Source organism: Mustela nivalis, assembly GCF_964662115.1.
Source record: "Mustela nivalis genome assembly, chromosome: 4".
Taxonomy (NCBI): domain Eukaryota; kingdom Metazoa; phylum Chordata; class Mammalia; order Carnivora; family Mustelidae; genus Mustela; species Mustela nivalis.
Window position 1 is genome coordinate 99,130,954 of NC_139023.1, and position 25,946 is coordinate 99,156,899.

Sequence of the window (25,946 nt, forward strand, 5' to 3'; positions counted from 1 at the left end):
TCAACACACAGTGATACAACTCATTTATTCATTAGTTATGACTGTGACAAACACACCTGAGGGAAAGTATGGGATTTCCTGAGGAAATACCTAACAGAGAGAGGCTGGCTGGAGATGATTTCCTAAGGGGGAGTATAGGGGTGGGGTGGTGGCTGACGGCGAGCAACCCTCGCATGGAGGCAGAGGCCTGAGGGAAGGGGAAGAAGTGTCAGCCAAGCAACCCTCGCATGGAGGCAGAGGCCTGAGGGAAGGGGAAGAAGTGGGAGCAGCCTGGGGCCTCAGGAGGGTTTCCCACTGGAGGACACGGATGAGGCAGCTCCGGGAAGCCAGTGCACCTGGGCTTGAAAGAGCAAGAGGCTGGAAGAGACCAGGAGGCTGGAAGACACAGGGCCTGCAGGCCTTGCTCATGATCATGGATTGTAGTCCTAAAACCAGCGGGATTATTAAGAAGTGTTTGTAGGAGAGTGGGAAGACCGAGATTTCCTAGCCAATTAGGCTGTTTTGAGGACAGGGCCTCGGAGAAGGACCCAAGCAGAAGCCTGCTGGAGTAATTAAGAGGCTGTCAGTATAATTACAATAAGAGACAGTGACACTGGGGCGCCCGGGTGACTCAGTGGGTTAAAGCCTCTGCCGTCAGCTTGGGTCATGATCCCAGGGTCCTGGGATTGAGCCCTGAATCCCTGCATCGGGCTCTCTGCTCAGCGGGGAGCCTGCTCCCCCCACCCCACCCCCGCCCACCCCGACCCCGCCTGCTGCTCTACCTACTTATGATCTCTCTCTGTCAAATTAATAAATAAAATCTTGAAAAATATTTTCAACATTCAGATTGCCTATATCAGTGTTTTTTAAAAAGTGTTCCTTGAAATAAGAGTTTTTTGAATACCGGTAGATATCCCACTGCCAAGAGAGGCGAGAATCCGTCACTCTCTGACTGCAAAAGCTTCCAGGGGCAGCTGGAACGGAGAGCAATGGAATGGAACATTGGTTTCCTTCTGCATTCTGGAAGCATCCCACAGAGCAATGCACCGCCCCAGCCCAGAAGTAGCTGAACTTCGGACTTTGTTACTTACCCCCTACTACTGCCAGCTCTTTGGAGGAAAATAACAAGACTTCACATGGATTATGTCCTTGGAAAACTCTTCTTGGTCCTGGCATAGTTGCCTATTACCCAGTTGGAGTAAGAAGGAACCCATGTACAGTCCATCCAGTTACCCCTTTATCAATTTGCCCAAGAAAAATTTGTGTTTGTTTATGAGGAAGCACACAGGAAAATGTGACTCAACAAGGCAGTTAGAATCTGGAGCTTATATACCATCTTTTCTTCTTTTTAAGCTTTTGTTTATTATCTGAGAGAGAGAGAGAACAAGAGCATGAGCAGGGGAAAGGGAGAGTTGTGGGCCTTGATCCCAGGACCCTGGGATCATGACCTGAGCCGAAGGCAGAGGCTTTAACCCTCTGAGTCACCCAGGCGCCCCTGTCTATAAAATTTCTGATTGCACTTCACAAGTACTGAAGGATATTCCAAAGATAGTAATAATGAAAAACAACAGCTAACTTAAGATGACTGATACTTATCTGGCTGAGCCACCCAGGCACATATATATATATATATATATATATGTATATATATATATATATATGATTTATTTATTAATTTGAGAGAGAGAGAGAGGGAGGGTGGAGGGGCAGAGGGAGAGGGAGAAAGTCTTAAGTGACTCTTCACTGAGCACGGAGCCCAGTCCCACAACCCTGAGACTGCAACCTGAGTCAAAACCAAGAGTCAGTCACTTAACCCACTGCGCCACCCAGCTGTCCCAGAGCTTATACACCATCTTAATGGGAGAAAGGAAAGGGGAGAAAGAGTACTTGTGGGAAAACAAATGACATTTAGGGAAGCTAAGTGGGCCCCTAGGAAAATAAATGGCGAGAATGGGAGTTTTGTGACTGGGTCTGTTCAGAAGTTCTCGTATCCAGGTGGTAAGATTGTGTCCCTGGCTGTGAAGAGGAAGAGATGATTTATGACACTTGAGTTTCTGCTGTGGGGTTTGGGGGGCAGAGACTCTGATGTTGGACAATAAAGGGAGTTCAGGGAAAGAGCCCCTTCCTGCTCCATTGATTCTCAAATGCCCACAGCTCAAAATAACTTTTATGCCACAGTGGCATATTCTGGACCCCTTCATTGCTAGAAACAAACTCACTAGAAAGAAACAGAGGCCATATTCTAGATCTCTGTCTGCTTCCAGGGCATCACGAAGTGCAAGTTCCAGTACCAGCCTCTTGAGTGCTTACATGGCTTCCAGGCTGCTACAGTTCCAGTAAATGTAAGACGAGCCTCACGTGTTTAAAATATCACCATACTCCATCACTGCACACACTCTCAGAAGGCTCCTCCTGTTAGACTCAATCACAGGTCTGGAAGATTCCTGTGGACTTAGTTTAGGGGGAACCTCAGGATGGAAAGAGGAAAGGAATAGGTTTGTACGAGCCCAATACACTGTCGGTGTACCGTAGGAACACACACACACACACGCACACACGCACACATCGTTAGATGGCTCCATTTAAGAGGTGTTCAAGTCCCAGGGATGGAAGGCCCTGTCAGGTTCTTCCTGCTGTGAACTAGGAGCTGAGTGCACAATTGTACACACATGCTGACATCAGTGGGGGCTCTCAGGGGAAGTTAAGACATGTGACCCACATTCTCGTGCAAGGTCTTTCGGGGCAAAAGAGACCCTCTATGGATATGGTGTGTCATGTCAGAAAAACATCACACCCAGCACTTGTCCCAGATGATGTATGACTTCAGGAAAGGGCAAGGTAGGGCAGGGCAGGGCAGGACAGGGTAACAGGAAACAGTGAAGAACCAGTCAAATGTTCACATTCCATCTTGAGTATTGTATAATAAGCTGGAGGGCCTCAACTTTTGGGGACATAGAGTTCACGCACCTTGGCTTGTTTCTGACAAGAAAATTGGAACCTGCCATTTAGACTCTTCTCATCAGACTACTGAGTGAAATTCTGATGGTTCCAAGCTCATGCATGCTGAGTCTTCTCATATCAGTCACTCAGAGTATGGTTTGGCCAAGCCTAGATGGTTGACTGATCTGTGTGTGGTCTTCAGGTCAGAACTCACTCAATAGTGTGATCCAATCAATAGGATCAAGACCAAAACTGAACAGTGTCTACTTCTGGGAGGAAAGGACCTCCAGCACCCACTCCTCCCAGACAGTCATATGACAGAGAGGTACACAAGAAAACATACCCAATATATACCTGAAAATTTGTTTTTTGACAAAACTTTGTAGAGGGTGAACTGTTGACTTTTATCTATCTTTATTTTAGTGCTATTATATGTCTACTCTTTATTTGAAAACTGATGAGGGAGCAGGAGATTGGCTGAAGACAAAGCAAAAGCCGGCACCGTGCACCCCCTCTCCACCTGCTCCCCTCGGTAATGTGTGTAGCATTCTCAGGCACCCCTGACTGCCATAAACGAGAAACAAATAGTTAACTTGCAGAGATCAGAATCCTGAGTCTTGCTTGGTTTGCAATTGTCCTAGAGATCTGCAGACAAAGAAGTTACCTTATCAATAGCACAAGTTCCAGAGGCAAATAGCTCAGTTCCTCAAGCCCTAAATAAAGTTAAATTTCTTCTAAACCCAAATCTCACTAACAAAGACGCTTAATAGCAGAAATGTGAATGGCTTGCAAAAAGACAACACTGATCTAGCCACAAGACCTCCGCAAGGCCTCCGGTATCCCTGCACCTTGTAGGCCCTCTTTAGCATATGAAAACTCCATTAAAACCTCCCTTCCTCTCACCTTCCCCCAACCGCTAGGTACAGAACCTGCCATCTCTCACTACCCGGGGGCCGCAGCTCTTCCTGCCCACGGGTCCTGTCCCCTTGCTTTAATAAACCACCATTTTGCACCAAAGATGTCTCAAGAATTCTTTCTTGGTCATCGGCTCCGGACCTCAGCCCACCAAACCTCACCTAGGTTCTAGAACTTCATCAAAAACTATCCCTGGTACTTTGTTGATACTATAATTTTAATGTAATATTATAGTATTCCACATTGTGAAATAAGTAAGACAATGGGGAAATAACTTTTTTTGCAACAGTAACTTGTTTTCCCATGAAAGATAGTGAATCTGAGCATCTCTCTCCTAAAGAAATGGTTAAAATATAAGTTGGCCATCAACCGGCAAATAGTAGCAACAGTTTCGAGGGCTATATTGCCAGTAAGAAATTTCATCTTCAAAACAAGGTATTAAGTCTTTAAATATCTTTCCTGTTTCAGTCAGTCAGTCCATCAGTCGACAAATATTTATCAATCTACCATAGGTCAAGCATAGTGATAGTGCTGAGGTACAATGATGAACAAGGCAGATAAAACACAAAAAGGGGATTCAGACATAGGAACAGAGATGTTTTTAATTAACTGAAAATTACATGAGGCAGTGTAGTCAAGAATGACCTCTCTGATGCATTCTTGAAGTCATAAAGGACAAGGAATATGGGGTTGGGGGGCAGGGGAGACTGAGCCTGGAGAGGAAAGCTGGAAGTCACTGCTGGGTTTTAGGAAGGGAAAGGACAGGATCTGATTGAGTCTGTACAGGGTGGGAGGGGGAAACAAGGAAATTCATCTGCATAAGTGTTGGAGGAAATGCAGCAGGCTTCCAAAGGGTGGAAGCAGATAGATTTAGCATGTATTTTGAAGTGGAGTCAACAGGGCTTAAAAATAATTTAACTTAACTCTAGAATAATCCCATTCAATAGAAAAGTAATGCAAGCCATATATGAAATTTTAAATTTGCTAGAAGATACATTTAAAAAAGAGGTGAAATTAATTTTAATGATATATTTTGCTTAATTCAATGTATCTAGAATATTTTTCCAACAAGTAAGCAATATAACACTTATTGAGAAATGTTAAAGGGTTTTTTTTTTTTTGTATAAGGTCATCAAAATACAGTGTATATTTTACGCTGAGAGCACATTTCATTCAGACTAGCACATTTTAAGTCCTCAAAAATCACTGGTGGCTAGTGGCCCTATGCTGGCCAGTGCACAAGCCACCGAGGGTGTGTCCATTCAGTCTAGTTCACTATTCTCTCCTGCAACTGAAACATTCAGGGACATACAGTCAGCATTTGATATATTTTGAATGAGCCCATGAATGCCTGGTTGCGGGGGAGGGCCCTATTGAAGGCAGTCTCTTGGGGGTGGGGATCAAAGCTTCCATTTTGGACTCATTCAGGCTGAGGTATCTATGAAACATGGAAGTAGAGAAGTCAAGAAACGAAGTAGATATGAGAGTCTGGGACCAAGAAGATCTGGGTGGAGATGTAAATGTGGCACTTTGATGGGTCCTCAGTCCAAAGGAGTCATGGTGGATTACTCTGGGAAAGAGCACAGAGAGAAGAAATTGCCCAAGACCTTACCCTCATAGATACGAACATGTCAATGTTGAGTGACAGAAGAAAATGAGGGAAGTGTGGTGGTGCCAAGAAATCAAAAGAGTAAATGCTTTGAGGAGAAAGGAGAAGTCAACTGCTGAGAGGTCAGGTATTTAAAAAAAAAAAAAAAAAAAAAGAATAGGATCATTGAGACCTTAACAATGATCCTGCCACATTGTTTGTGGACTTTATAATACTTTAAAGCCTTCTTTACAATACTTTGGTGGAAGAGAGATTTTTATTTATTTATTTGTTTGTTTGTTTATTTATTTATTTTAGTACAAAGAAATTTGGCCGCTAAAAGGTCAAGAAACCCAACCAATTTATGGAAGAACCAGATCTAGGCCCTAAGACTCTTGGTCCAGCATTATTTACAGAACATATTTTAAAGTACTGGGAATAATAAGAAACCATGGAGATTTATAGAAAAAGCATGGCTTATCTGTGATTTCACCAGGTCTAGGTGTTTTGAGAATAAATGTACATTTGGCATGATCTTTCAAGTATGGAAGTAGACCAAGATTATGTGATTGGGATTTCTTGCAAGTCTCCTAAGTGCCTTCTGCCCTTCATTTAAATCACCCAGGATTCTTACCACACTGTTCCTCACAAAACTCGGTTTGTCAACTTACCTTAGGCAATGCAGTAATACTGCTTCTGCATTGCCTTAATGTAAATTTATAACTTCATTCAGGAGGAAGATTGTCTGCAAACATTTTTCAAGTGTGTTGTTATAGTTAAATTTCTTCGCTTCCTTTCAAAACACAGAAAGAATGAAATGATCTAGTTTAAACTCTATGGCTAAGTAGTTGCAGGACCTTGAATAGGACTACCTTTTCTGTGCCTCACTGCTCTTATCTACGGAACAGGGGAGTCCAATCAGAGGATGTTTAGTTCTTAAAATAACATGACTTAATGGTATAGTGAATTTAGGATTAACTCTGCCGAGATATTGAACCTCCAATTTAATCCGTATATGAAGATCATCACGAAGAAGTCAAGAAACCTAGGAATGAATTCCAAGGGCACCACCAGGTAGACATGTAATCACGGGACAAGGAATAACCTCACTTTCCCTATATGTTAATGGCATGATAAATCTGATCATCTCTCAGGGTTGTCTCAAGGGCTGAACCAGGTAAGGTATATGTTTATACTCTCTATAGTAGTAGAGAAATTAGAAGTGCAATTAAAGTGGATCTTTGGAAACACATTGAAATACATTATCACTCCCAGCAAGTACCGAGCTGAGTCCCCTGTTACTTTTTTTCAGGGCATGTGACTTGTTACTTTTGCTGAGTTACAGGTTATGGGTAGTGAAATACGCTCAAAGTGAGAAAGGAGACGACTGTCGAGTCTGGGTTAACTCAGACCTTTACAAGAACATAATGGGATACACCAAAAAGAAACGAGAAAGGAGGAGGTAAGGAAGGAATTCGCGGGCAGAGGCGAAAGGCGAAGGCAAGGCCAAATTAGGGAAATTGAAGGCGAGTCCGAAGCAGCAGCAAGGATTAGGAGGGCAAATGGGAAGCGCAGGGCAGGGACGGGAGCCAGTTAGACCAGGGTCAGGGGTGGTGGCGATTGAGTGGCTAGTCCGGCGACTTGCCAAAGCAGGCACCGGGCGGAGGAGGGGAAAGGGAGGGTGGGGCTTGGCGGAGGGCGAAGGTAGGGCAAGACTTAAAAGGGGGATGACCCCAGCTAGTTGATGCCACCGGTGACTTCCGACGCCCAGGGCAAAGGGACCCCCAGGAGGGATCAGGCGGAAAAGGCCCGCCGCGGAGGCAGCCCGCGGGCTTGCGAGGGAGGCGCACACACGCGACCGGGAGCCTCGGGGAGCGCCCGCAGGCCGCGCCACCATGTGCGAGCTGTACAGCAAGCAGGACACCCTGGAGCTGAGGAGGAAGCACATCGGGTGAGGGCTCCAAAGCCGCGAGGAGAGGCGCAGAGCGGGGAAAGAACTAGCGCAGGGAGCGCGGAGCCGCAGCCGGGGAGGTAGCCGCGAGCCGGACGGCGACAGGGCTGAGGCCGGCGGGGTGCGCCCGAGAGGCCACCGCCCAGCCGTGCCGCACCTGCGCACGCGCGCCGCCGCCCTCCCATCCCCACCCCCGCCCCCACCCCCACCCCAACCCCCGCGCCCGCCCCGGGTGCCTGCAGCCCCTCCGCCTGCGCGGTCCCGGCGCTCCGCAGCCGGCGGGCGCGTGGGGGCTGCGGGCGGCCGGAAGAGTTGACCCGCGAGAGTTAATGCCCCCAGGAGGGGCACTCCAGTCCAGGGATGGGCGCTGCGAGGGAAGCTGGGTCGCTCTCCGCCAAATCCCAGCAACTCGAACGTTCCCCCAAACTCGGAACTGAAAAAATAATTTCGATGCTGGCTATGAACAGAAACGAATTCTGACAGCTTTTGCTAACAGTGAACTTTTTTCTTCTTGCATGTTTGGTTAGGTAAAGGGTTAATCCGGGCAGTTTAAAAACAAACAAACAAAAACCCTTACAACCTCCTTCTGAAGGGTAAAATGCCACTTACCCACCTTGGTCTCCCAAGCTGTGCCCTCAGTACAAATAAAAGGTGCAGTGATCTCTCCAGTCTGCTTTTCCTTCGCGCGTGTTCTAAACGCGGTATAAACTCGGTAGAAGACTGGTGAGTGCACGGGACTGAACGCGGAGTCTGGCCTGGGCTCTGGCCCTAGTAGCGTGACCTCTGTCAGATTACTTTCATTTCCTCTTCTGTGGAAGTAGGAGTAACATTCTGCTTCACGGGAGCCAGCAAGGGAGATTAATAAGCGTTAATAATAACAATCTGGTTTTTTAAAAGGCACCTGTAAATATCAATGATGACTGTGGCCACTGTCAAGTCAAAGGCCGGCAATAGTCCCACGTAATTAACAAGCAGTGTCGCGGGTGAACGGGAGAGGACTGGGACAGAAGAAAGAAAAGAACTGGTATCCTCTTCTGAGAAATACTAGGCGGCTGCTCCTACTCCTCTCCTGGTCTCAACCCGGGAAGTTTCTAGATGGTCTTTTAGGAGACTGGCTGAACGCTCTCACCTCCGTGCAGGGAAAGCCAAAATGGTCCACTTTCTCCCTCCCCACCCAGTCACCCTTTGTCCTTTTCTAATCACCACTCCATTCTGTTAGTTTTCAATCCTGCAATGTAGTTAGAGTCCAGTGCAAACCCAGTGATTTCCACTGTGAACTGAAGAAATTCTGTGAAGGGAGGAATGTAAGCAGGGACAGCCTGAAAGAATTTTACCTGAAGTCTGAGTGGAGAGGTGGAAAATACTCTTAGCAAGAGAAGGTGAAGTCTGCAGTTCACAGCCCACATTCATGACACAGGTTTGCTTTGGCTTTTAACTCAGGTATAAGCGAACAGCTGAGATTGAACCAATAAGAAATTCTCATTAAATATTGTTTCCCATTTTAACTGATGATGCTTAATCTGAGGCAATTTTAAGTTAAGATTACCTATACACAATAATTAAAATACCTCCTAAACACTTGCATATCAATTTAATATATAAACATCTAGTTACCCTCCAAAATACCTGCAACGCATGTCGCATATTTTTGTTTGTGCATGCAAAAGAAAAATAATATATTCCAGGGAAGCCTGGGTGGCTTACTGGGTTAAGCACCTGCTTTGGCTCAGGTCATGATCCCAGGGTCCTGGCACAGATTCCTTCATGGAGCTCCTTGTTCAGCAGGGAGCCTGATTCTCCCCCTGCTTGTGCGCTTTCTCTCTCTGTCAAATAAATAAATAAAATCTTTAAGTAATAATAGTAATAATAAGAATCTATTATATTTTAGTTTCTACATGTCCGTAGGGCCAACATCAGAAAACTTTGTAATGGTTCTATGTTGCTAAGATTTATACTCCAGACATTCATCCAAATAACCAAAAATATGGATGACCTTTTATTTTGCTCAAAATAATGGCTTAAGAGGTTAAAAGAATAATTGGATTTCATTATTTAAGAATTGAAAATCTCTTTGGTACAGGACAAATACTCCTCAAAAGACTTGGAAATGGTGTCCTGTAAAAATCTTTTTTATAGTATTTATTACCAATTTATTTATAGCTCTCGGTACTATTCATTTCTTTATCGATTTGATTACAAAGGAAGCAAGAGAAAGCAAGCAAACACTGTTTTGGGCTGCGGTATAGAATGGTCTACTTTCAAATTCTGTTTTTTCCATTTCCTGGTTGCAATCTTGAACAAGTTTTTTGATTTTTCTGTGCCTCAGTTTCCTCACCTATAAAAATGAGAATGATAATAACCCCTGTTTCATAAGATTATTGGGAGGATTAAATGAAATGATATTTGTAATATTTGTCAGGTCCTGACACATAAACCTCAAAATAATGTTTTTTTGTTTGTTTGTTTCATTTTCTGGTAGAACAAAACTTCCCAGAGGAATATTAGTTATTGGTTTGTGTAATTAGAGTTGTCAGAGTGAACCCAGGTGCCTCTAAACAGTTGTCAAATCATGGCAAATTTAATATAACAAACACACGAAATGTGAGCAGGGTCACCAATGGGGGATTAAGGTGAAACTTTCCAGGCTAATATGAAATTTAAAAATAATAATAATAATAATGTATGTCACCCAGGTTGTGTTTTCCCTTCCCTTTATGTAGCTATAAATTTCCACTGATCATGACCTTCATTGAGTCCTTCCAGATCAAAGTGTTTCCTTTCCTTATTTCTAGACCCTCATGCAAAGTTTTCTTTGCTGCGGATCCCATCAAAATAGTGCGAGCCCAACGACAGTACATGTTTGATGAGAGAGGAGAACGGTACCTGGACTGCATCAACAACGTGGCCCACGGTAAGCATCCTGTCTCCGTTGCGCTTGGAAGGGTACATTTGTGGACTGGGGCAGACATGGCACCACTAATATCTGCCTTGGGAGGTACAGGGGCTGCTGTTCCTTGGCTGGACGGGCCCAGAGTCCTATCCCAGAACAGGTTAGAAGCAGAGTGTGGGGAGGAAGAAGCTCATCTTTTTTCCCCCCTTGCTTCAGAATCCCACCAACTTCCTGAGAATTTAGAATCCTCATTCCTTTTCTGGGTTTTTGTCTTCTGCATTTTAGTGGGACACTGTCATCCAGAAGTGGTCAAGGCTGCCGTGAAGCAAATGGAGCTGCTAAACACCAATTCTCGATTCCTTCACGACAATATCGTGGAGTACGCCAGGCGCCTTGCAGCAACCCTGCCAGAGAAACTCTCTGTTTGCTATTTTACCAACTCGGGGTATGTTTCCAGCTTCCCCCCGCCACACCCCATTCCCCCCAATCTGTTTTTATACGCCCCCACACATACCTTTCTTCTTGATTTCCTGGGGGAGCCCAGACATCTCAGGTTTCCGGAGATTCTTGCCATTTACTAAGTGACCACACGATGGGGCCCTGATGGTTCTGTTTTTTGGCATTACTTCCTGAGCTTGTGGTCGATAGGCTCCCCAACATCATGTCCTAGGGGATTGACCCAGCCTCTGATGATTAACATGAGCGTGCCACTCAACTCCTTATGACTGTGGCTTCCTAGGAGAGAGATGGGGAAGATTACCTAGCATGCTTTACTATCTCTGAAGGTTAGATATTTGGGTGGTAACTATGGCAAAAATATCCAAGCCTGGGATTCCTAAGATAAAACCTAACCTGTCAGATGTCTCTCACCTCCTCAGGAAGTAGAGTAAGTAGCTAAAGAATCAGTCGGCCTCCATAGTTTCTTTAAGGCAGGAAATGAGGGGTTTTAGCAAAAGAAGAATTCTACTGAACAAGCTGTAACTTCTGTAAGACTTTTGATTGACTTGTTTCTTAGGCAATTTCCTCAACACAAATACAAAAAAGGAAGGAGTAAGTTCAAAAGAATGGATATGTTCCAACTTTTAAATTCTGTAAATTCAAGTTATATATCCATTTTGTGGAATATTATGCAGACCTTAAAAATGTGTTTTTGGAAATATACGTCTACTGACGTGAAAAGCTTGCAACGCAACTTTATATTGGGATTTCCTCTGTGCATACAGTGTACACGTGTATTTTTGAAATTAAGTATAAGTGGATTAAAACTATTGGAAATTCTGTAACTGTTTGATTCTGTGATTCTGTGATTCACTTCTGTCTTTGCAATGAGGTTTTAAAACCAAGTTTAAAGCAGAAGATCGTCCCTTTTTCTTAGTAAAGAGTTAAGGTATTTTAGGATCTAATTTATTGTTGTAAAGCATTTTTGCCTTCAATAAATTAAATACCATCATATTTGACTTTCACTTCTAAAGAATCCTGTACTGTCAAAGGGGGATTGCCCTAAAGACTGTCCCCAGAGACTGGAGATGATAGAACCTGGGCAAGTACGGAGAATAATCTTGAAGTTAAACAGACTTTGGTCTGAATGCTGGCTCTATCTCTTAGTAGCTGTGAGAACTTACTCTGCCTCCTTAACGTCTCTGAGGCTCTTTCTTCATCCACAAAAATGAGAGGGCAGCACTTGCCTTGCAAAGGAGTTTTACGAGAATAAATGCAAGCAAACACTGAGCATGATGTTGGGCGGATAATAAACATCCCACTTGTGATTATTTTCTTCTGTGTCTAACTCGTGTCTTAAGGCTGTGTAAACCAGATAGAAAAATTATAAGCCTTATTATGTCCATAAGGAGCTCATCTGTATTGGGTCAGTGCAACATAGTTCAGAGGTCTGTTAATGGGCTCTCGTTCTCCCATTCCTCCCTTCGAGATCAGGCTTAATGTGGGCTTCCTAACATCCTTGAAGTCAGTCCCCTACTCACGCGGCTGAGTTGGGTGGAAGTCTGAAATGAGCAGCGTATCCTTTGCATCGGGTTTCTTCTGTGTGTTTCATTCTTTTTTTTTTTTTTTTTTTTTAGATTTTATTTACTTATTTGACAGGCAGAGATCACAAGTAGGCAGAGAGGCAGGCAGAGAGAGAGGGAGGAGGAAGCAGACTCCCCGCCAAGCAGAGAGCACGATGTGGGGCTCGATCCCAGGATCCTGGGATCATGACCCGAGCTGAAGGCAGAGGCTTTAACCCACTGAGCCACCCAGGTGCCCCTGTGTGTTTCATTCTTTATTGAAGACATCTGGGGAACTTGTATGAGAAGGATGAAGTGAGACTGCGGGGGGTGGGGGCAGACTAGAGGGCAAAGAGAGGACTTGTACTTATTTCCCCCCTACATTTCTGAAAAACTGGGATCTTACAACTTTTGTAATTAACATTTTGAAATATTTTGAAAACATTTTTAAAATATTTTGACCTCTCTCTCTGTGTTCTCTTAATAGATCTGAAGCCAATGACTTGGCCTTACGCTTGGCTCGGCAGTTCAGAGGCCACCAAGATGTGATCACTCTTGACCAGTAAGTTTGGGATGTAAGACTTCTAAGCAAGAAGCTCCTTCAAGAGACAAAATTGTATCAGTTTTGCAACCACAAGCACTCAGGGAGGAGGGCGGATATACGGCACCATGATTTTATTGTGTACCAAGGTATCAAGGCCAGCCAAACTCTGAAGAATACTTAATTCCATCAAATTCCTGCAAGTGGGGGAGTCTCTCTTGAGTGCTATGGCCATGGCCTCATAGACTTTGCCTGAATCACTAACCGTTTATGGAGCCTCATAATGAGTAACTCAGTATTTTCCAAATAAAAATATAATTAATTTCTTCAGACTCTATATGTTCACATCAACATTGTGATGACCCACTGTAATCAATTCGAAAGATAACAAGGTAGGGCAAATTTTGAAGAAAATAAGAAACCAAGTAAAAGATAGTCCTTTCTTGTTCGTTTGTGACAATTACCAGCCATTATTTAATTTCATCTCCTTGACGTGACTTCATTCCATTTTAAACAAGAAAGCTAACAACCCCCATCTTTAAGACTTTTTCTTTTAATTTTCTATCTACCTCTTCACCCCACTCATCGCAGTCACAGAGGGTTAAATTGAACACATACCTCATTTCTTGCCCTTAGATAGGCTTCTCTTGTTTTATGTATTGGGTCATATATTCACTTTCTTTCCTGCCTTAACAAATTACCACAAATGTAGTGGCTTAAGCAACACAAATTTATTTCCTCACAGTTCTGTACAACAGAAACCCAAAATGGGTCTTCACTGGGCCAAAATAAAGATGTCAACAGGACGGTGCTCCTTCTGCAGACTTCTTCTGTTTCCTTGCCTTGCCCAGCTTGCAGAGGCTGCCTGCATTCTTTGCGCTGGGGTCCCCCCTTCATCTTCGGAGCAACCATTCCACCAGTCCTAACATGGCCACCATCCTCACCTCGCTTCTCCTACCTCTGACCACCGTCCTGCTGCCTCTTCTTTCACCTATAAAGACTCCTGTGATTCCACTGAACCACACCCCCCCCCAGGATTATCTCTCTATCTCAAGATTCTTAATTTAATCAAACCTGCAAGGACCCCTTTGCCATGTGACATATTCCTAAGTTCTCAGGACCAGAATGCATATTCTTTGCCCATTTTTCTGTTGGGATTCCCTTCTGTTTCTTGATGGTTTGTGTTTGCTTATACAGTCTAGGTCAAAAGATCTCAACCTTGACTGTGTCTTAAAATTATCTAGGAAAAAAAATTCTTTGAATTCCAGGGCCCAGGCCTCACCCTAGACCAATTAAAGAAAATCAGGGGTGGATCCCAGGAAACAGTATGTATTTTTAAGTTTCCCAAGTGATTCCCAAGTTTCCCAAGTGATGCAGGCCCAGTTGAGCATGGCCATTGTAAGCATTAATCTAAGTTTGAAACATTTTAAATATCTTTTCCCACTGTATCGTCTGTCTTTTAGCTTTGTCCATGGTATCCTTCAACTGAAATCTTTAATTTTAATCAAATCAAAAAGATAACATTTTCATTGTATAGTTTATGTATTCTATGTTTTGTTAATATCACTCCCCCTACAGGGACCCCACCCCCCCCAGATCACAAAGATGTTTTCTTCATTTTCTTCTCCTGCCTCTGTGAAATCGCCCAGGGGTCCACTGCATTAACATTTATGTGTGGAGGTGTCTCTGAGCTGGTGTCTGTCCCAGTCTTCTCTTTGTTCTCATTCTGATACATACTTACTGTCACATACATATCATTCTCATACTTACTATGGTTCTGTAGCAACTTTAATTTTGTTAAGGGAAGTCCTCTCTGTTTTATCTATTTGTGGACTTTTAAAAATTTCTTTTCCAGATCTCCCACTTAAGCCTCTGAGCAAGAAACAGAAAACTGTATTTTAAGCAAGAGAAAGAAACCTCACAGTCACTTGGTCACCTCTCAATCTTAGTTCTTCCTGAAGAGATCTTTTGCTCTTACCAAGTTGTATGTGTCCAGCATATGCAATCCGACATCCCACAGGAACGATTCCTGACAGAAACACAGCCCGTTCTATGATAAAAATTTGTTTTTAAAATTCACCTGAATGTAACTGTCAAATACATTTAAAGAATACATACTCAGCAAGTTTTCCGTGAATCTGTAGAAAATAATTTTTGAATTTAGACACTCTAATTTAGCACATCTAATATCATCCTAAGAAATTAAGTTTTCTTTTCCTGCTTAAAAAAAGTCTATGAGGATCCATACTTGGTTTCCTCTGTGTTTTATTACATGGATAAGGAGAACTGGACAAATGAAGTGGCCAGTCTTGCCACAAAGAATTAGATCCTATACAGTTAAATCTGGCACTAAGGTTAAGGTTCTTCTAGATAATACACATTATTGTTTTTCATATACTACAAAAACTTCTTTCTCTGAATGATTTTGGTTACTGTCCTTTTTCTTTTCAGCGCTTATCATGGTCACCTGTCATCTTTAATTGAGATCAGTCCATATAAATTCCGGAAGGGCAAAGATGTCAAGAAAGCATTTGTGCATGTGGTGAGTATCTTAGAGTATAAGAATCAGAAAGCTGGTTCTGGAAGAATGCCTAATGATATAATCCAGCTCAATCCGTTCACCAAAATGAAACTGTGAAAAAGAAACTAAGATCTAGAGCAGTTATGTGACTTAGTAAAGTCGAAAAGCTAGTCAATGACAGAATGTTGTTTAAAATCCACTGATGAGGGGCGCCTGGGTGGCTCAGTGGGTTAAGCCTCTGCTTTCGGCTCAGGTCATGATCTCCGGGTCCTGGGATCAAGCCCTGCATCGGGCTCTCTGCTTGGCAGGGAGCCTGCTTCCCCCTCTCTCTCTGTCTGCCTCTCTGCCTACCTGTGATCTTTCTCTCTGTCAAATAAATAAATAAAATAAAATAAAATAAATAAAATCCACTAATGAATTTTCACAATCAACCTAGTGTGGTGGTAGTGAAGGCTGTTATTCACAGCTATCATTTTGTTTTGGTCTTCAGTTTCTTTTCCTGTCTACTGATGCCAGCTTGAAATTTGGAGTTGAATCTAGTGTGTATGAATATCTAAAAAATTAAACTGCTCTATACTAAAGTATTATGTAGAGTTATGAAGTAAAATAAATAAGAAACCAGTCAAGTTGTTTTTGAAACATTAAAACTGGCAGTTTAATTAAGAATCAGTAGACTTTAAGAGAATCGTCAATTCCTTCTTTCAAAATGGTAAGACCTGGCATTAGTACTAAGGCATTCTAGTTTTTGCAATGATTACAGTTTGCTATAGAGTTGGTAAGTGTTGTATTATTTTCGGTGTAGAATAGTTAATACAATGTTCATCCCTTGAAATTGTCAAATACGATAATCACTCTTATGGATGTGAATTTGCTCTTGATTCGAATAGGGATGCAGTCTTGACTTAACAAAGGTCTAGGAGCAAATCCAAGTTCCTGTTCACAATACCAAGGTCTTGGTTTTCACAGAATTCAGAAATGTTAAGGAAACAGAACGAAAAAACCTAGAGTCACTTAAACTCACATAATCACCTTTCTAAAATGCTCTTGTGGGAAAATGCCTTTTTTATAGAGTTTATTTGTCCCAGAAGTAGATATTTTCACAGTACTTTTTAAAAAGGTTTTATTTATTTGTCAGAGAGATAGAGAAAGAGCGAAAGCACAAGCAGAAGGAGAGGTAGACAGAGGTAGAAGCAGGCTCCCAGCTGAGCAAGAAGCCCAATGTGGGGCTCGATCCCAAGACCCTGGGATCACCCTTCTTTGCCATAGATCTTAAACTACCATTTGGTTGTTTCCAGGCACCAACTCCAGATACTTACAGAGGCAAATACAGAGAAGATCATGCAGACCCAGCCAGCGCTTATGCAGATGAAGTAAAGGAAATTATTAAAGAAGCTCATAACAATGGAAGGAAGGTTTGTATTTATAGCTTTGGAAACAGCTTCCCATCTTTTGTAAAGAGGATCGAAATCACTGTGACACATTGGCGAGGTGGAAAAGGATTAGATCTCAATTCCTTTCTGTTTATCTCTGCTTACATTTCACTTGGTTTGTATTTCAAAAACTGCATTATTGGGACGCCTGGGTGGCTTAGATGGTTAAGCAGCTGCCTTCCGCTCAGGTCATGATCCCAGCGTCCTGGGATCGAGTCCCACATTGGGCTCCTTGCTCCGCAGGGAGCCTGCTTCTCCCTCTGACTCTGCCTTCCACTCTGTCTGCCTGTGCTTGCTCTCGCTCGCTCTCTCTCTGACAAATAAATAAAAATCTTAAAAAAAAAAAAAGTGCATTATTATGATCAGGTCGCTAAGACTATCTATTTTTATTTATTCTGGAAATGCAATCACTATGCCTGTTTTAGAACTGGTGACCTAATTTCTCACTTTCCCAGTGGGATGCAAACTCTGGCCCGAAGAGGTAGGGGGAGAGGCCCATGGACAGACTCTTCCAAATGAAAATACCACAGGGTAGGAGAGTGATATAAGAGGAAGGGAAGGGAAGAGGCCCAGTGGCCCTGGGGCCTTTGAACCAATGTAGGCTCCCAGGCCCAGGAAGCCTTGCTGCTTCCCTCGAACTGGTACAACTTTCTTAAAAGCTGCAGAGCCAGGGTTAGCCAAGGAAGAGCAAATGTTTCCCCAACCTGAGCCTGGGCTTCAAACACAGAACCAGAATCCTCCACAGTAAGAAGAAGAGTTTCCATTTTTTCAGTCTTCACCTACTCTCTTCAGCTTAACATAAATTCCCAGCCTGTATGTGAGTTACTCATGTGGAGTTTTAAAGTGACTGGACATATGCTTTGCCTTTAAACTGGCTTATGGCATAAACAGGGCAATTAAAAAAATTTTTAATGAGATAAAAATGAAGACTTGACTTTTTCCAATGTAAATATTTTTATCCTAGTGACTGGAGAGTCATTTTGCATATCTCCAGATGGGACATCTGTGTAGCTGGCCCTCAGTGCTCCCTGTTACGGGGACCTTCATATGCCTTTCTTCTGCAAGGGCAGCCCATCCCTCCTTACACGAATGGTAGAGAGTGCTTCCAGGAAAAACAAAACCAAACAAAAAACTTTACATTACCAAGATCACATGGAGTTTTTTGCTGGTAAAAGGGTCTGAATAAATTTTTGGAGAACATTAACATTCAGTAGTTATGGACCTGATGCTGTCCTGTTAACAATGCTGAAAGCAATGAGCAAATAAAAGATGGATTCTTCAGAATAGTAGATGTGCTTACAAAGCAATCTCATAAGTCCAGTGGCTTCGTTTTATAGGTACTAAATGAAATATTTAAAAGTGAAGAACTTAAGCCAAGGTAATACAGTTACTGAGATGTAGTCTGGACGAAAACCTCGGTTCTCTTGACTTCCTGTCTCATCTTGTCTGTGCTTTCTCTTCTTGATTCGTTGTCGCCTATTTTCTACCCCTCCTTTCTTTCCCTCTAGAGCATTTCGTTCGCTATTCCTCTTGTGAATTGCCTGATTCCGTTAAGTCTGGTTCAGGGTGAGAACTAGGAATACAGCTCAGTAACTAATGCGTGTGGCCCTCAGTCACCCTCCTCTTTCCTGAGAGCAAATTCCAGGCTTAGGCTGTCCTCATCACCCATCTAGGGAAACAGGCACCATGGTAATGGATTTAGAACCTGGGTAATTTTTTTAGAAGTTTGTGTCAAAGACAGATCAAAACATCATTCTTGTTCAGTTGATCCTAATGAAAACACTGCATTTGAATTAATAATGGGGAACCGGAGGTTGCCCTCTCCTCCATTTCGCACACAGTGGTTTCACCGGTACTCTAGAATTTCAGAAACGGATGAATTTCAGATCAGTTGCTTTTATAGCACGGACATCTATCTCTTCTTGTCTTTGTCATCACGTGGCCTATTTGCCTCTTGCCACGGGGCCATTCCCAGCCATCTCGCAAATAACCTGCTCTGTAAGAAGTCCTCTTTTTTAGGGGGTTCAAGGGGGACCTAATGGACTTTGACCCCATGTTCTCTTGTATAGATTGCTGCCTTTATTGCTGAATCCATGCAGAGTTGTGGCGGACAAATAATCCCTCCAGCAGGCTACTTCCAGAAAGTGGCAGAGTATGTACCTGACTTGGGCTCTCTGGGTCGAACTGAAGTCTTGGTGACCGTTCTGCAAGGCCGTCCTGGTTAAAATATCGAAGTACTTCCGGACTAGCTGGCAAATAGGCACTTCAGCATGCCTGCCACACCAGGACTCCCCAGAACCTCTCCACCTTCCCAAGATCCAGCAAATAAAGGGTGTATATGTGGTCCAGCAGGAGGGGCCTCCGGGGCTCTGCTCCGGTCCCCAACCTGGCATCCTCTCTGGCTAGTGCCCATGCTTTACCAATAAGTAAACATTTGAAGACTAAGCCTGCTAAACACTACTTCTTGTTCACATCTTTCTCTTCCCACTTAAAATGCCATAGTAGGGCTTACTCAAAGCAGCACAAAACTGAATAATAAGAACATGTCTACTCTGGAAAGTATGTGATTATATTTCAAAGTCAGTGACATCTGCATGATGGGGATTTGAGCACAGAAATGGTTTTGACAACTATTCCAAACCTCAAGTTAACAACAATTTTTTTTTATATCCTCCATAATCTGTATCTTTGTGGGTGGGTTTGGGGACTCTTGGTGACCTGAAGACCCAAGATTTCCCTTTTGCTTTTCAGATATGTCCACAGAGCAGGAGGTGTGTTTATAGCTGATGAAGTTCAGGTGGGCTTTGGTCGAGTTGGGAAACATTTCTGGAGCTTCCAAATGCATGGAGAAGATTTTGTTCCAGACATTGTCACAATGGGAAAACCAATGGGCAATGGTCACCCAATGGCATGCGTGGTAACAACCAAAGAAATCGCAGAAGCCTTCAGCAGTTCTGGGATGGAATATTTCAATACGGTAAATTTTGGCCTCCCGACTTATGCTAAGAAGGAAAAACACTGTGTGTTCTTACACTTCTTGCCATTGTAGTAAAGAATAAAGAATAAGGTTCAGTATTGCCAGCTAACCACCCCAGGTCCTCAGCCAGACTTCGATCTAACCGTATTTCATCCTATCTGGCATAATTCTCCTTGTATTTTTCCTTGTGTTTCTTTCCCCTTTCTAGAATGATTAATTGTTCCAGTGATAAATGGTTGCCTTGCTCAGCTTTAGAAGTTATGATGTTTCACCCACAGATGATATGATCTTCTTTATTTTATATCACATTTAAATTCCCCAAACATTTCCAAAGTGTTTAGATGATACAGTACTATAATTGTTATATGGCTGTCACAGGAGATAGTAAATTTTTTATCTTTAGGAAGTTTTATTTCCTTGGTTTTACCTCCCAAAAGTCATGAACTTTAAGCTTGGAAAAAATTATTATAGTTTGTGCCGTATGTGTCATAGGACTTGTGACAACTAAAAGTAAGAATCAAATCTAAGGACATAAATTATTTGGAGAAAATGTCCTTGTTTAGCTGTTTTCACATAACTGTTCAGGGACAGAAGCCCGTATCCCCCTCACTGAACCATACTCTGAAATCTTAGCTCCCAATGCAGTGTCTGGTTTTTGTTTGGTTGAACTAATAAATTCCCTGATAGTCCTCCATACCAGTCATGCAGCATGGAAAATATAATTTGGAATGAATTTTTACTCAGTCATAAACAAATAAAATCACATTATATTCTAAATCTAAAAAGTTTACAGCACAAGGGAAAAATTTATTGAAATTTTATCTCTACCTGCTTATGTATGAGCCAAATTTCTCATGGATGAGGCAATACCACTAATTCAACCATTATGGTTTTGTAACCTTTTTTCTACAGTATGGAGGAAATCCAGTATCTTCTGCTGTTGGTTTGGCTGTCCTGAATATAATTGAAAATGAAGACCTTCAAGGAAATGCCATTAGAGTAGGGGATTATCTTACCGAGTTACTCAATAAACAGAAGGCTAAACATACTTTGATAGGAGAGATCAGGTATGTTTATCATGAATGTGTCATGTAGTTATTCATTTTTCCAATGAAAATAGCTTAAATTTTGTCTTATAAATTTAAAATAAATTACATGAAACTAAATCTAGAAAACATTGAAAAACATTAAAAAAAAAACAACAACAACTCGTTCTTAATCCAGAACACTGATATCACCGCTGTTAACTTTTGGGTGTATATCTTTCTCAATTTTATACTTAAAAAAAAAATACTTAAAAAATACTTTAAAAAAATAAAGTAAAGAAAAAAAAAACTGGATGACAAATCAAATCCAGCTTCAAATTAAACTGAAGTTGGGGGGCAGTGTTGGTATTTTATGACAACGCAGTGTCTCAGAGAGCATCTGTCAAGTTTTCTTTATCTTCCTCAGAGGCATTGGCCTGTTTATCGGAATTGACCTGGTGAAGGACCGTCAGAAAAGGACCCCTGCCACAGAGGAAGCTCAACACATCATCTACAAGTAAGTGCACCCCCACACCTGTCTGGTGTCCCCATTTGAAACATGCCTCTCCCCCCACTTGAAAACTTCCTGTACTTCCCACCTCTCCAAATAAGGGAAGTTAGAGATGCATTCAATTTATAAATGTGGGCTGCTTGCATGAGAATACTGAACTGCTCTATGTTCACACTATTCCTTTTTCTTTAAAAAAAAAAAAAAAATTATTTATTTATTTATTTATTTATTTATTTGAGAGAGAAAGAGCGCACAAGAGGGAAGAAGGGCAGAGGGAGAGGGAAAAGCAGATTCCTTCTTGAGCAGGGAGCCCATGTCCCAGGACCCAGGGAGCATGACCTGAGCGAAAGGCAGATGCCTAACCGACTGAGCCATCCAGGTGCCCCTGTTCACACCATTCTTTTTTTTTTTTTTTTTAGATTTTATCTATTTATTTGACAGACAGAGATCACAAGTAGGCAGAGAGGCAGGCAGAGAGAGAGAGAGAGAGAGGAGGAAGCAAGCTCCCTGCAAAGCAGAGAGCCAATGTGGGGCTCGATCCCAGGACCCTGGGATCATGACCTGAGCTGAAGGCAGAGGCTTTAACCCACTGAGCAATACCACCCAGGCGCCCCTGTTCACACCATTCTTAAATAATCTTGGTTACCACTTATATACACTCACGAATATTTCCTGCTCTAATTAGGATGAAAGAAAAGCGAGTACTTCTCAGTGCAGATGGACCTCACCGAAATGTGCTGAAAATAAAACCACCTATGTGCTTCACGGAAGAAGATGCTAAGTTTATGGTGGACCAACTTGATGAGATTCTAACAGGTCTGTTTGCAGACGCTTCAGATGCCTCCCCATCCCGTACCCAGTCATACATGACGTGATGGTGTGGTGTGTGTTCTGACAGAAGGGAAGGCGCTTGGAAATGGATGGGTAACTTTATGTAGCACCAGGAAAAAATAGCTGAAAAGTAATAACTCTGTAGACTCTTAGCTAACTCTAAAGTGTCTGCATGCATTCCCACAGCTCCAGATCTGGGTTTTTAAGGAACGGACACAGTCTTATTTTTTCCCTATAATTCACTTTTTTTTTTTTTTAAAGATTTTATTTATTTGTCAGAGAGAGAGTGAGCGAGAGCGAGCGAGAGCGAGCACAGGCAGACAAAGTGGAAGGCAGAGTCAGAGGGAGAAGCAGGCTCCCTGCGGAGCAAGGAGCCCGATGTGGGACTCGATCCCAGGACGCTGGGATCATGACCTGAGCCGAAGGCAGCTGCTTAACCAACTGAACCACCCAGGCGTCCCCCCTATAATTCACTTTTTAAAAAAGAAAACTGCATGTCTGCCTTGCCCGGTGCACCGCAGATGCAATGACATATAGAGTTTTAGCATTCTTCCCCGGGAAATAGGAGAAACATGATTAATAAAAATTATGGGTTACAGGTTAACAATTCTTCGCTATATGATGAATCTTTCAACTTGCATGTGTATTTCACTTATTACATTTTGAGGCTTTTTTTTTTGCCATTCAGAACTACCCCTGTCATAGGAATTTATCTTTTGATTACCTGTATTATATAATAAGGTTCATTTGGTTTTTTGTTGGGAGCATAAATTGAACTTGAAGAGTAAACTAGTGGCAAAAAACCCTGTTGGAAAACATAACGTATTGTCAAATGTTAGAACACTTTCTTTGAATAAATTTGAATATTTCCGTTGAATAAAGTGAACCAGGCATACCCAGCCCAGGTTCAGCGGCCCTTGTAAATGATAATGATGAAATGTGCCAATATAAGTCTAAGAGCAGCCATTCTAATAGCGACTTGTTTTAAACGCATTACATTTACTTCTCAATTCTTCATTAAAGGTATATCTATACACACCAAGGTCTTTTTTTTTTTTAAGATTTTTATGTTATTCTGTCTTCTCCATTGTATCTTCCTTGATGTAGTTTTAGAAGAAGGCATCGGAGCCCAAAGTGAGAGTGTGATCTCTGAGAATGCTCCGTGCAGAGCAAAGGTAAGAGTCTGCTGTTCCATTTTGGGGGGAAAAGTTTAAAACTTTGGAACATCGATTAAAAGGAAGGCAAATTTTAAAAAGTTGTACAATATAACCTTTAGAATATAATCCATCTTTGCTGGGATTGGCTTAGTGTTGCGATTTTGAGTGCACGATTACATTTCAAAGCAAGTGTCATACCGTTTGAAAGCAAGCAAGCCGGAGAGCCATTCTTACAGAATCGTTGCCGTACCCACCAAAAAACCCCTCAGGCCAGCAGAGGGAATCAGCAAAATATTGAGAGAAATGATAACTGATGTCCTAAACTCCTTCCTGCTTGTTGGCAGGCCACCTGACACTGGGTTGGATTCCCACACATCACCCTTTAAAATCAGCGGAAGCATTAGCCGCGTGGCTCTGAAAGGCCAGTGTTCCGTCATGGATGGTGGCAGGGGCCTGGGAAATCTCTGGCACCGAGTGGCCTAGTTTCTGCATTTGATGTGCTTCCAGCAGAGAGCCTTTCCATTCTCTCCCTAAGCTGCCCAGGGTGTGAGAAAGCACTCCCCGGAAACAGAAAGGCGAACCCTGGAGAGGCTTTGTTACATAATTTGCTATTTGTTTATGACTTCGATGCATAAAGGAACACTCAGTGCCTCTAGCCGGCCTGCACGTACTGAGCAGTCAGCAAAGCGCTTTTCCTGGTGCAGAAACATTAGGCTCTTTGAATGAGAGCAAATGATTTGCTAACAGGACAGCTTCTGTCTCTTGGTGGAATGTAGACCAGGTCGCGAAAGCCATACTTCTCTGCAGTTTGATCACTCGATTATCAAGTCCAGGACAGGACCGTAGCTGAGAACTGAGCATGCACTGACAAGGAGAAGGGAGTTCATGGGAAATCGCACATTGGAGTTAGCGCCCATGTTCCTGAAATTTTGTCTCAGGATCTTGGATTTTATGCTGACCTTGCATTTCAGATGTCTATAGGAGAGTCTAGGCAGAATTCGGGAGGATGGTGGGGCACTGTGATGTTGTGTGGGGCTGAGCCCTGCAGAGGCCGGGTAGGGTGGAGCGTGGAGTGGCCACCCACTGGAGTCTGCGCACCTGTCTTGCAGATGCCGAAGGAAGCACACTCACGGGAATGGCTTGATGACAGCACCTTGGACCCCAGGGAAAATCCCAGCCAAAAGAGAAATGGATTGTGCACTGATAAACATTCCCTGCTCAGTAAGAGGCTCAAGACATGAGAGATGAACACCATAAAGTAGGATAAATGTCCAGGGTTATAGAGAATCATTGGAAGTGTCTCTCTCTCCTCCTAGCCACTCTATCGTACCCTCTACCGGTAGAATTTGCATTCCATTTCGACGTGTAAATAAAAAGGTAAAGGAGTGAAAAGAGTAAGCCAAGTGATAATCAAACCATGTCAGGATGATTAGTTCAGCCTCTAGCCTATTAATTCCTTACTGGAGATTTCTGAAAGTGCTTTATTTATTCTACTAAATTCATGCTTCAAATTGAAAATGAAGTTGGCGGCTTTACTCCGTTTCAGAGTTTGAAATGAGAGAGCAAAGCACTATAGGTTCCTTAACTTTGCAGACTTATGCCTTAAAATACGAAGGAATCATTCTTTATTGATTTGATGTATATATATTTTGGGGGCTCTAATAAAAGATGATGTAAACTGAAACATTTTTACTAGAAAAGTGTCCCCTTGTTTTGCAGAGAATATTAGGGCTAGTGAGATCAAAACCATTTGGAAAAAAATCGCTTACAGCCAAGTGTTAAGAAGTAAGTGGATAAATCAGACCTCTGGCTGAGAACCAGGTTAGTCAAGGTCCTGTGGAGTCGTGGTGGGCTCCTGGCGTCAGCAAGAAGGACAAGGAGTAAACTCAGAAACACTCACACTGATGCAGCTGGAACAGCAGCAGTAGCCAAAGTGCTGTGTTCTGTCAGGAGACCTCAGCTCTGTGTATGTCAGGTTGTGTCCCCTTGGCAAGTCACTTACCTGTCGGGTAGGAAAGTTACCTTTCAACCAGCCATCTTCCTTTCTCATCAAGTTTATCGGTACCACGCACAGCCCCGCACACATAAGAACAGGAGTGCGCACACATACACACACACATTTATAACCAGACACTGGACAAGGGAAGTGAGGAAGTCTGGAACCTCAAGGGTCTCTTTGAAACATGCTGGTACCGTGAGACATTCACTTGGAGGCCGATGTATTGAACTGGAGGAAATCTGAATTTCCGTATTCACTTCCCATTCTCTCTCCGTGGCCTTCCAAAGACTTATTAAACTTTGTATTTTGGTTTTTGTTCCATGCAGGAGGGAGAATAATCTTGCTATGGCTATTTCATGACAACTGAGAGGGATGTCAGGAGGAAAATTAATTGTAAAATCTTCCTTTCTGAGTTTGTGATTAATTAAAATGCTATTTTAAAAAGCAAGGTCTCATTATTAAATACTTTTTCCACCTGAAAATTTCACTGACTGTGAGTTCTGGCCGATAATACAGAAATTGGTTCCCAGGAGCTGATGAAAAGGAGGGAGTGTAGAGGTCTTTGTAGCTGGCTTCTGGGCTGATTAGGTCCTCACCAAACAGATCCACATCCCGTGAGCACCCCATGTGGGCAAGCTCAGACAGTACTTAAACTCTTTTCTTTTTTTTTTTTTTTTAACTCTTTTCTTTT

The 25,946-nt window shown here is 42.7% G+C and overlaps 1 protein-coding gene across 1 annotated transcript; it reads left to right on the forward strand.

The window, feature by feature from the left end:
- The first annotated feature begins 7,117 nt into the window (after window positions 1-7,117).
- ETNPPL (ethanolamine-phosphate phospho-lyase) lies at window positions 7,118-25,699 on the forward strand. Its single transcript, XM_082728560.1, has 13 exons — window positions 7,118-7,373; window positions 10,166-10,284; window positions 10,549-10,708; window positions 12,751-12,825; window positions 15,256-15,346; window positions 16,621-16,737; window positions 18,825-18,907; window positions 19,507-19,732; window positions 20,645-20,799; window positions 21,185-21,274; window positions 21,954-22,084; window positions 23,207-23,274; window positions 24,366-25,699. The coding sequence occupies exons 1-13, from the start codon at window positions 7,318-7,320 to the stop codon at window positions 24,495-24,497; spliced, it is 1,503 nt and encodes a 500-aa protein (XP_082584686.1). The 5' UTR covers window positions 7,118-7,317; the 3' UTR covers window positions 24,498-25,699.
- Window positions 25,700-25,946: the final 247 nt, after the last annotated feature.